The following is a 12,515-nucleotide window of genomic DNA, read 5'->3' on the forward strand; positions in this document are numbered from 1 at the left end:
AAATTCGATAGAAAAAAAAAACAAAATAGGTAAATTCCCTTTATATATATATATATATTAAAATTTTAATAATGAATATAAAATACTGAATTTAAATGAATATGAAAGAATCTGAATGAGAAACGTCAGGCCTTTGACCTTTGCTGGAACGTTGGGCTCAGCACCGCCAGCTGACATGTGAGACTTTTTTTAGATGCATTATTAATTATAAAAAGAAAATAAGAATCTTTTTTAAAATTACCCAAAGTGAAAAAAAAAAAAGTAAATTTAAAACTCAAATAATTGATCTCAAATTAAATTACTTATTTACTGTGACAGTTGGGCAATTAATTAATTTCCATATTTAAATGTACTCTGTAATTCCAAAAATACTTTATTAAATGAAACTCATATTTTCATGCTATTTTTAAAATCATATCATTTAGTTATATTAGAATTTAAATGAATAATGGATTTATTTTTTGTTTTTTTTTCATATTATTTATTCTCATTAAAAAATAATATAAATTAAATATTTTCTATTATGTGTCGGTGCACGTGTCTATGTACTTTCTTCCTAATTTCTTTAATTTTATAATTATTTTTCTGTCCGTCTTTTTCTAAGGCTAATTAAAAAAATATTAAAAAAACATAATTATTTTAAATACAAACATTTATTTTCATGAAATTAAGATATTAAAAGTTTTAAAATATAAATCCAATTATATAAAGATAGGTTTAATATTAACACATTTTAAATGATAATTATGTATTCATAAAATAATTTGAATGAATAAAATATGGAGAGATGAATTGATTGTCACTATAAAATATTATTAATTAATAAAATATTTGGAGAGAAATATATTTTAAAAAATTTATAAATCTAACTTTAATTATTAAAATTAAAAAGATGGTTGGTGGGAGAAAAAGAGTAAATAAAAGGGATGTTTTACTTTTGTGAGATAAAATCTTTTACTTTTTAATGTGTGCTTTTGATAAAATTACATGCTTTTCATTTACTTTATTTATTTTAATTTTTTAGTTTATTTTAGATAAATAATGAGTACGGTTATATGGGTTATACTGGGTAGAGTTCAAGAAATCTCTTAGATCAAACCGAAATTTTTGGTTGGGTAAGTTGGTGACACGAGCAATGCAAATAGAGTTATAACCCAACTCAACTCTCACAGATTGTTACGCCTTTCGTGCAGGTCGGAACTTACCCGACAAGGAATTTTGCTACCTTAGGACTGTTATAGTTATAGCCGCCGTTCACCAGGGATTCGGTCGCGGCTCCCCTATCATCAGGCCACCAACTTCCTTAACCTTTCGATACTAGGCAGGTGTCAGCTCCCATACATGGTCTTACAACTTTACGGAGATCTGTGTTTTTGGTAAATAGTCACTTCGGCTTGGTTACTACGACCCCTTTTGTGAGGAGCACCCCTTCTCATAAAGTTACGGAGCTATTTTGCCGAGTTTCTTAGAGATAGTTGTCTCGCGCCCCTAGGTATTCTCTACGTACCCACCTGTGTTGGTTTTGGGTACACGTACCCTTTTATTGAAGGTCGTTGAGCATCTAATTTTATTTTCGAAAAAAAAAAAGAAATGACTTGATTTTTTTATTTTTCTAAAATTCAACTAAACTAAAATTATATATATATATAATTTAACAGCATAATTTTTATGGTTTGGGTTGAACAATCTGAATTTGTTAGGTTCTTCAGTCATTTGAACACTCCTAATCTTGAGATTATATCGAGATTAAATCGAACGGTATCAAAATTTAGGACGAAATAAAATATTAAAAATGTATTTTTAGAAAGAAAAAAATATGATTTTTTTTGTTTTATTTAATTTGAGAGTTTTCCAAAAAGGGAAAAGGATGGAAATGTGAAAATAAAATAGAAAATAAAAAAAAAATAGTGAAAGAGAGTGAAATATATTGATGACCAAAACGAATATTGTGCATTAAAGGCAAAGATGAGAACTTGAAATGTCCATATCGCATAAAAGAAGACCCTTTTCAACTCTCTCTCTAAAACTTTATTGTTATTTTTATTTTCTTTTATATAATATAGTTTGGGTGTCACATAACATAAAATAATTACCCATCTTTCAAATAATAATAATAATAAAATGATTTAACTATTATTGAATAAAATAGATTAATTTAGAAATATATCCGTTGAAGAATGTGGACCAACAAAATCATGATATCGAGTACATATATATTTACACACATTGTAATAGTTCAAACCCAGATACTGTTTGCTTTGGTCTGTTACGTATCGCTGCTAACTTCACGATTTTAAAACGCATCTATTAGAGAGAGATTTTCACACTCTTATAAGAAATGTTTCGTTCCCCTTTCTAATCGATGTGAGATCTCACATATACACCGACAAATAATTTATACAACCTGAATTTCTGCAAATTGGGTTTCATAGTACGACATGACATAATACTTTATACTAAATAAGTAATAATGACAATAATAACAACAAGCATTTTGATTTAATGTGTTGACCCGTAAGTAGACTTGAACATATTGGAAAATGTATCAACAACGAAATTTTAATTATAAATAATACTTTTAAATTTTTAAAAATTATATTATTTCAAAAATTACAATGTTACCATTCATCTCTAGAATAATATAAAGTGACTGAAACGAACCCTTGAAGCAACGGTAAAATGTTGACTTTTTATTAATATGTAACAAAAAAAAATTTATGCTTTATATAAAAAAAAATCTAAAGCATTTATAAAAAAAGTCAAATGCGGAATAATTTTCACAAAAAAAAAAAGAATAAGTATCTAATTTTGAGGTAATAAAAATTATATGTAAGATTAAATCAAAATTTATTAAAAAATATATATTTTTTTATTGTAAAATAAAAAAGTGAATACGACGGCGGTGGTCGGCGCGGCGTTGAACGGCGAGTAGAAGAAAGGTGGAGCATTTTCGTCGGTGCACCCTGTTCGAAGCACAAGCACTATCGTTCCTATATATATATATATATATTATTTTCTCGTAATATGGAAAAAGGGTACATAATATATAATATAATATTTAAAAAAAAAAATATAATAAAAAACTTGAGATTCAAAAAACAAGAAATATATGTCAAATAAAATTCTAAAAAATGTAAAAAAATTACATATAAAATATTAAAATAATAGTAAAGCAAAACCAACCCATTATATTATATAATATTATAGCCAAGAAATTATAATTTTATATTCACGAAAAGGATTAAAAAAAAAAAAAAAGTTCATAATAAATACACTCTTTTTGAAAATGTGTAAAAAGTGGCATCCACTTGAGATTTTTCCCCCTTTCTTTTTAATCCTCTTTTGATGATTAAACAACTTGTAATCATTCACTATAAATTAAAATTTTATTTATCCCTCTTTTTTTTTTTTAGTATTCATTTACAATTTTCTCGACCAATATGATATTAGTCGCAATGATGTTAATATACAAGACTAATATTGTTCTGCATCTCGGATGACATGACATGACTAACATACTTAACTTTGAAGTGACTTCGATCCAGTTACTGAAAATAAAGATACATATGGTTAAGAGACAGTGGAGAGCAGCAAAATCTTAGGGGATGAGCCATTCCACACGCACCCATATTGTCCCGCATCTCGTGTGACGTAACATGACTAACATACTTAACTTTGAAGTGACTATGATCGAGTTACTGAAAATAAAGGTGCATATTGTTAAGAGACAGTGGAGAGCAGAATAATCTTAGCGGGATGAACCATTCCACATGCACTCATATTGTCCTGCATCTCGCATGACGTGACATGATTAACATACTTAATTTTGAAGTGACTATGATCGAATAGTTGAGAAACAGGGGAGAGCATCTTAGCTGGACGAGCCATTCCACACGAACCCATAGCCATTAGAGCCCATACCCACTCATCTAGTTCTTAATACTTTTTTTTGTTTTTGTTCTTGATTCCACCTTTTCATACACTATCTATCACTCACACTTTCTTTCTCTTTCTCTGTTTGGAGAGAGAGAAGAAAATGTCCCACACAAATCAGTAACCCATTACTGCAAATCTTCCTTTCTTCCTTCAATTCTCTCAACCACAATTTCACAATGTTTGATTTCATCATTTTCTTCTTCTTTATTCTCCTGGCTCCTTGTAAATCTTCTGAAATTTCTGCAGCTGCTCGGAGATTGCTTCACCAGCCCTTTTTCCCGTATGATTCTGTGCCTCCGGCGGAGCTACCGTCGCTTCCGGTACCCCCACCGCCGGATCCCAAATACCCATTTTCCACTACCCCTCCTGCAACTCCGGATGGCTCTCCATTCTTTCCGACGTATCCAGGAACTCCTCCTCCGCCTACGCCTGCGAGCATTGCAACGTTTCCGGCGAATATTTCTTCTCTGATTCTCCCTCGTTCGTCTCCGTCTGGTTCCAGTTCTAAGAAGGTTGTTCCATTGGTTGTTGCTGCGGTTGTTTCTGTTGTTTTGGTTGTTTGCATTGCTGGGTTTTTGTACTGGCGGCGGCGTAGCCGCCGTGGGTTGGCTGAGGATAAGACGTTCAGATCCGAAAGTAGTAGCCGGTTGTGTCCGGTTCCGAGTGTTGAAGTCGGTAATGGAATTCCTAAGTTGAGACATCCTTCTGCTTCTAGCTCTGAGTTTCTGTATTTGGGTACTCTTGTGAACTCGAGAGGAATCAACGATCGTTCCGTTGGGGGAGGTCGTGTGGCTGATCCTAGGCCGTTGGATTCGCCGGAGCTTCATCCGCTTCCGCCGCTGAACTTCGGTCGGTCGAATGAGAAGCAAAGCGGTGGAAATGGAGATGAGAGATCGATGGGAGATGAAGAGGAGGAGGAATTTTATTCTCCTAAAGGTTCTCTCGGCGCGATTGGCTCGGGATCTCGAAGAGTGCTCGCAACAATGGCGGCTGAAGATTTGCTTGGCAAAACCAGCGATTCGAGCTCCACTTCGTATTCCACATCCAGCGGTTCGGTTTCGCCGGCGAGATCACGTTCTAAGAGTCTTTCTCTATCTCCACCGGCGAGTTTGAGCCCTAGAAGATCTGTTCAAAATGACTCTTCTCATTTCTCTGTTTCTGCTACTGTAGCGACGGAGCAGCTTTCGCCACCATTGACGCCGCCTCTTTCCCACGGCGGAGGGGAATCGGACGATGGCGGCAAATCTCACTGCCCTTCTCCATTGCGTTTATCGACGGAGAAAGCTCCGGAGAAGAGCTCCACCGCATCTTCCTCCCGGAGATTTTCTAATGCTTCAGTTCACAGTGCGACGTTACCAATTTCAGCAACCAACAAGGATTTGGATAATCATGATGAAACGAACAATAATCACGAAGAACAATCTCCAAGACAATCACATAGTTCAGATCCTGATCAGTTTCCATCTTCTCCTTGTTTATCTCCACTTTCCGATGGAATTTTGGGGAGAATTCAAATTCAATCGCCGACAGTTTCAAACGTTCGCGACTCGGATTCTGATGCGAAATTTAAGCAACTTCCTTACTCATTTACTTCATCTTCACCTTCATCATCACCGGAGCGAGTAGTTCTGGACTCATCTCCATCAAGAACATCCATTATTTCCGATCAAAACAGGTCGTCACCGTCACCACCATCACCGGAGAGAATTCTGATGAGTGATTCAGATTCATCAAGGAGAACTTTCGACCACTTCGATCAAGATCTTCAATCTTCTTCTGCAGACATCAATTCTACTGATGTGGATCGACTGCAATCTCCTTCGGGCATCCCTGCCGCTCCTCCGCCACCGCCACCGCCGCCACCACCACTTGCAGCACCTCCTCCACCTATACGTTGTGAAATGCCCATTTCACCTTCAACACCAGTAGGCCAATCCATTCCAATGGCGCCTCCTCCATTAGTGCCTCCATTAAGGCCATTTATAATAGAGACTGTGAAAAATGTCTCACCAGTTCAGCTGCCTTCCTGCAATGGTGAATCATCTGAAGACACTCCGAAGCCCAAGTTGAAGCCATTGCATTGGGACAAAGTGAGGGCGAGCTCCGATCGCGAGATGGTGTGGGATCAGCTCAGATCAAGCTCTTTTAAGTAAGTGAAGTCATCTTCAAGTCTTGAGATTGTTTGTTAGATTGATTGTATCTTTAATTGTCGATTCGAACGCTTACTAGAATCGATTTTCGTTGCAGAGTGAACGAGGAAATGATCGAAACTCTGTTTGTTGTGAACACTTCCAACTCGAAGGAAACAACTCCACGCCCCGTGCTTCCTACACCTAACCAAGAGATCGGAGTTCTCGATCCCAAAAAGTCACAGAACATCGCCATTGCGCTACGGGCACTTAACGTGACCATAGAAGAAGTTTGTGAAGCTCTTTTAGAAGGTATAACATACATTTCTTAGCTCCATGGTAAAGGTTCATTTTGCTCTAGAAAATCTTTGCTGTACATGATGATCTGGGCATGATTTCTTGTTCATAATACGAAGAATAAGCTGCAACTGCATCGTTACGCCATCTATCGCACGAATAATTTCAAAAACGGATCGTCGTTTACTCTTCCTTTTCTATAGAAAACCTGCATGTTCTTCAGATCTTCCTTTGTTTTGAATATTGAAGCCAGCTTTTAGAAGAACATGTCGACTTTGGATGTTTACGTTATCGAGCAACGTTATCAAATCGGGTTTAGAAACAGAACCTCGAACAAAGCTTAAGTAGGCAATGGTGTCTATTCCGGGCTTCGATTAATAACACGATTCTGTCCCGTCCTGATCAGAAAATGATGATAACATCTTGAGCTATGGATGCAGGTAATGCTGATGCACTTGGATTGGACCTACTTGAGAGTTTATTGAAGATGGCTCCAACAAAAGAAGAAGAACGTAAGCTAAAGGCATCCAAGGATGTCTCACCTACCAAGCTTGGCCCTGCTGAGAAATTTTTGAAGGCAGTTCTTGATGTTCCTTTTGCGTTTAAAAGGGTGGATGCGATGCTTTACATGGCAAACTTCGAGTCCGAGATCGAGTACTTAAAGAAGTCGTTTGAAAATCTCGAGGTACTAGAATCCCGTCACCCCCCGTAAAGAAAATTGTGTGATGCTCTTATGATTGTTGGATACATGGCTAAAAAGTATTATGAAATTGCAGACTGCCTGCGAGGAATTGAGGAATAGCAGGATGTTCTTGAAACTCTTGGAAGCTGTGCTCAAAACGGGGAATCGCATGAACGTTGGCACGAATCGTGGGGAGGCACAAGCCTTCAAACTCGACACACTTCTAAAGCTCGTCGATGTCAAGGGTGCAGATGGAAGAACCACTCTCCTACATTTTGTTGTACAAGAAATCATCAGAAGTGAAGGAGCTCGTCTTTGTAGCACGAGTCAACCTCCAAACTCCAACCTGAGCGACGATGTAAAATGCAGGAAAATCGGCCTGCAAGTTGTTTCAGGTCTCAGCTCGGAGCTCGCCAATGTGAAGAAAGCAGCGTCAATGGATTCCGATGTGCTCAGCGGGGAGGTCATCAAGCTTTCTAGAGGACTCGACAACATCAGGGAGGCTATATGTTTAAACGAAGCAGCAGGGACAAATCAAAGCACGGAAAAGTTCTCCGAGTCGATGAATAGATTCTTGAACATGGCAGAAGTGGAAATCATCAGAATTCAAGCTCATGAAAGCGTTGCATTATCTCTAGTAAAGGAGATCACAGAGTACTTCCATGGCAACTCTGCCAAAGAAGAAGCTCATCCATTTAGAATCTTCATGGTGGTGAGAGATTTCCTAACGATCCTGGACGGAGTCTGCAAGGAAGTCGGGATGGTAAACGAGCGAACGATCGTGAGTTCGGCACATAAATTTCCAGTTCCAGTGAATCCAACAATACCACAAGCATTTCAAGCTCATCAAAAAGTGCAGAAATACAGTTCATCTGATGAAGAAAGTGGATAATATCTTCATGGAGGGGTAAAAACTGGATGATCAGGTAGCTTTTTAATTTGTTTTGTCTCTAGAAATTGTGTGGTTCCACAATTTCTACTTGTGTAAATGCCATTGTAAAAGATTTTGAACTGAGTTCTTGTAGAAGATATATATATATATATAAAGAAATGATATGCACTTGAGATGCATTTTCTCGAGCTCCCATAATAGATATTATATGGTCGAGATTGAAAGGACAAGCCATTCCACTCTTGTAGCATACCATATCTCAACATACAGACATAATTTTTCTACTGTGTCACGTGTTCGTAATACTCGCACCGACTAATTACATTATTGGGGCTCAATGAGTGAGCACCTTTGCTTCGTGATGCACTGCAGCTGAAACTCGACGCTTGAGGTTCCAACCATGGGTGTTCCGATGGTGGAGCAGTGGACCGACGCTCGACGCTTGAGGCTCCGAAATTAAGGCTCCAGTCGACATGCCGGCATCGTGCGGCATACGGCGGTGGCGGGTTGATTCTTGAAAATCATTGATCGAGTGTCTTGTGTTTAAATTTTTTTTAAAATTATATCATACATAAGAACAAATGACAATCATCTATATTTTGAATATGGTTCATTCTTTGGCTATGGATTCACCATACATCAAATTCAGCAGTCTGAAATAAAAGAGCTAAGAATCAAGAATCAATTTTTATGTCTCTATGTGGAGAAGTCTACTGGGAGATATCATCAGAACTCGGTCCGGTTCGATTCTCTATCGAGACTAAGCTTCAAGAATACAGAAGTTTTCTAGCGTCGTGAGCTAAACACGGCGCGGGACTGTTTCAGTAATTATCAAACTGAACTCAGATAGCAAACGAAACAGCGCCCGAGTTCGGTTTGGTTCAATTTGATTTAGCTTTCTATAGTTCAGAAGAAAGAGCATATGATACTAGAATACAAGAACACGAAAATAACTTGCCTTCGAAGTGCCGAGTGAACCTTCCATTACGAAACATCCAGCCACCAGAGCTTAAGAGTTCTACAAGCATCCATAACCGATCAAGTCGAAGCGTAGTCCAATCAAGCTAGAACAATGAAGGCGCTCTCTTGAACGTTTTGCTTCTAAAAACGCTCATAGATCCTGTAATCTTGAAGGTTCAGTCCCGAAATCCATTCCAGCATTCAGAAGGCATGCTCGAGATCTAATCCTAACGGTTAATCTGCAAAGGAGCGAGCTATCGATCAATCTAGTCCAGCAAAACAAAGGAGTTAATCCTCATAATCTACTCTCTACCAACAATGTGCAGCCCATTTAACAGAATATTGAATGTCTTCTCATTCATCAGTTTATCCCTCTTCTTCAACTCATCAAGCAAATCAAACGCGTCACTATCCCGTCCTTCCCGACACAATCCTTCCAAGAGGGTTCTGTAAGTAAGCATATCCGGTGCCCGGGAAGTACTCAACATGTCAAAGCAAACCTCAATGGCTTCGTCGAATCGGCATTCCATAGCTAGACTACAAATGAGAATCATATAAGTACTGCTGCTAGGGAACAGACCTTTAACTCTCATTTCCTTGTAAAATTCCAATCCTTGTCCAACTCTTCCTTTCTCACACAACCCTTTTGCAATGTAACCATATGTATATGCATTTGGTTCACAACCATACAACCCCATTTCCCGAAAAACTCGAATCGCTTCGTCGACTTCAAGACACTTAGAAAAAGCTTTGATGATCATGTTCAACACAAACGTATCAGGAATCACACCAGAGGATTTCATTTGCTTCGTTAACGATCGAACCGAATGTAAATACACATAACATACATTCAACTTATTGAATCTCCTAAGCAGTGTATTGAACAGCATAGCATAAGTTTCAAGGTTAGGTTTGCAGTCATCAGATTTCCACATTTTCTTGTACACATCAAAAGCTCGATTAAACAGAAACTTCCGACCACAGCAAAACCTAATCACAGAATTGTAAAGCGGCACACTCATTTCACAAGCACCAGCAAGTACCTCTTCGACTAGGGTTTCGGCGAGGTGGTATTTCCGGCGGCAAATTAGGATCTTAATGATTGTTAGATAGGTTAAATCGTTGTGTTTATAGCCGCGCTGTTGAGCCGTCCACCGGAAGAGATCGAGGGCGAGATCGGGGTCCGATTGGGCTTGCAAAGCCTCGTTGACATCGGAAGGGGAGAATCCGGGCTTGAGCTTTTGGATCCATGTTTCGAATTGCTTCTCGAGAGGAGTTTGGGAGCGAACTTTTTGGATTGGGAGGTCAAAATTTTCGGGGGTTTGAGGAGGAAGAACAGTGGATGGTGATGGCGAGCAAAGAGAACGGCGGTGGAGATTGTAAGGAAGAATGGGATTGGGAAGAGATTGAAACAGTGATGAAAGGGGATTGCGTTTACGGGAAGCTGAGAGGACCGGGCGGAGGAATTTTCCGATCATCGTCAGACGACGGCAGCGACGGTGGCGGTGCTTGAAGGTGCGGACGAAATGGATGGTGGACCTAAGAGGAGGGGGTTGGGTTGTGGGTTTTTGGTAATTGGAATAGTGGGCTGAAATTGGGAGAAAAAAAGGGTTTGATCCATTACCCACAAAAAAAAAAAAAAACTCACCATGTTCGTCTCTTCTCGACCGAGCAGTAGTTCTCCGAGGCTGACAAATAGAAATTTAGGCCGTAAAAAAAAGGTACGGACCTCCACCGGTATTTGGCTTTCCTTATCTACATGGCACTATGTCAGCACGGGAGAAAAAGAGAGAATTGAAAAAAGTCAACTCAGAATTGGAGTTGGGTTCAGTTATCTCGAAGTTTAGATTGAACTAATTCACACACAAACGTTCGTGGGTAAAAATTAGGTTAGTCGGGCCTAAAGAATTGACTGGTTTTTTTAATACGAGATATCTACCCTAGTCACATTTGCCCGATTGACGGGTTTGAAGGAATTCATAATCAATTCAATGAATCGTTAGTAGTAATTCATGCAAGGATTGGTCATTAAAACTCACTAAAAATTTCATATTTAAAATTTATCGGGGTAAAGTGAAAATAAATGATTCGTGACTAATAAATTATTTAAACATCGTATTTACATCAATATTTTTTTTTTTAATTTTAATTTTTTAGATTTTACATAAATAATTGAGAGAGAGAAAATGGTAAAAAGTAAAAAGTTTATTTCCGGGTAAAAAATAGTTTCAATTATGGAAAGGTAAATAGCATTGTGAACATTGAGGGAAATTATTTTAGACAACGTGAAAATAAAATAATAATAATAAATAAAAGCAAGAGAGAATTTTTTCTCCTTTTATTAATACTATTTTTTCCTTATATTTTTGAAAAGAAATTACTTTTTTCTTTTTCTTTTTTTCCCTTTTTCCTAGGAAAAGAAATGGCTTTTGGAAGTAGAAAACATAAAATACAAAGGCCAATGCTTTTTAAATGGAACATTTCTTTTTTTTTTTTACTATTCGTTTTTACTTCATAAAGCTGTTAAAATCTTTAATTATTTTTTTTATAATAATCAATTAAAAAATCATTTTATTTTCGAGATACATTTAGCTATAATAAGTAATTAACGAAACTTTCAAGGACAAAAATGTAAATTTGGCTCTCCTAATTTTTTAAAATTAGCGGTTAATTTTTAAAATTTGAAATTAAGATTAAAATAATTATTATTTTCAAAGCTGGCATTGGATACTTAGAGAGAGAATAAATTTTTTATTTTCAGGCTTGTTTGAAAAGGAGGGAATTTTTAATTTATTCTATTTGTTTTTTGTTTTTTTTTTAATAATAAATAATGGAATTAGAAACTTCCACGAAAGACAATTCCAAAACCTTAATTCCAGAATTTACGATTCGTTAGAACCATCATATGTCGCCTTCCCAAAAAATAATAATAACCAATTAATAAATGAGATAATTAAATAAATTAAACATATAATATAATAAATAATACTATACTCACATTGAAATTAATAAGATTTATAATAATTTTTTAAAAAAATAATTAAAAAAAAAAATGCATTGGATACTGGAGCAGGCGAGGGACTGGCTACCGAGGCTACGATGGAAGGCTGAAGAAGAAGGCAACTCTGCGTTGTTTGCAGAGAATTAATTAAAGTGACTGTCGGTCACCATTCACTCTTAACGGCTCAATTCCTTTTTTGCCCTTTTCTCTGCCCTCCCTTTTTTCCTTTACGGTCACTGCCCTACTTTTTAAAGGCTCTTCTTTTTCAAATAATTAAAAAATAAATGTCCCAAATTAAAAAATAAAAAATAAAAACGTCATATTATTTTCTATTTTTAAATAAAAAATAAAATTAATACAAATCCACTCCAAACTACCCATAATTTTAAAAAAAATCTCGGGCAAGTTAGGTCGTGGTTGCATTGACTGCAACCCGAGCGTGGCACTTGACCTCGATTGTAATGGCTATCCCCAAATCAAGCGTTATAATTGTCAAATACAAATTTAAAATTTTTTCATTTAATTTAATAAAATTGAAGCCAAAAAATAAATAGTTTTTTTTTTTTTTTTTTTTTTTTTTTTTTTTTTTTTTTTTTTTTTTTTTTTTTTTTTTTTTTT

General features: G+C 36.5%; 2 protein-coding genes across 2 annotated transcripts; one reads left to right on the top strand and one right to left on the bottom strand.

Annotated features, from left to right (window-relative positions):
• Positions 1-3,954: 3,954 nt before the first annotated feature.
• LOC111437370 (formin-like protein 1) lies at positions 3,955-8,083 on the top strand. The gene is made up of 4 exons (XM_023075306.1): positions 3,955-6,085; positions 6,184-6,377; positions 6,803-7,047; positions 7,139-8,083. The coding sequence occupies exons 1-4, from the start codon at positions 4,113-4,115 to the stop codon at positions 7,934-7,936; spliced, it is 3,210 nt and encodes a 1,069-aa protein (XP_022931074.1). The 5' UTR covers positions 3,955-4,112; the 3' UTR covers positions 7,937-8,083.
• Positions 8,084-8,504: 421 nt separating this feature from the next.
• LOC111437373 (pentatricopeptide repeat-containing protein At3g25210, mitochondrial) lies at positions 8,505-10,508 on the bottom strand. The gene has a single exon (XM_023075311.1). It carries the CDS (start codon positions 10,372-10,374, stop codon positions 9,199-9,201), a length of 1,176 nt encoding a protein of 391 aa, XP_022931079.1. The 5' UTR covers positions 10,375-10,508; the 3' UTR covers positions 8,505-9,198.
• Between the last annotated feature and the right edge of the window lie 2,007 nt (positions 10,509-12,515).

The sequence above is a fragment of the Cucurbita moschata genome, unplaced genomic scaffold, assembly GCF_002738365.1.
Source record: "Cucurbita moschata cultivar Rifu unplaced genomic scaffold, Cmos_1.0 Cmo_Scf00063, whole genome shotgun sequence".
NCBI lineage: Eukaryota > Viridiplantae > Streptophyta > Magnoliopsida > Cucurbitales > Cucurbitaceae > Cucurbita > Cucurbita moschata.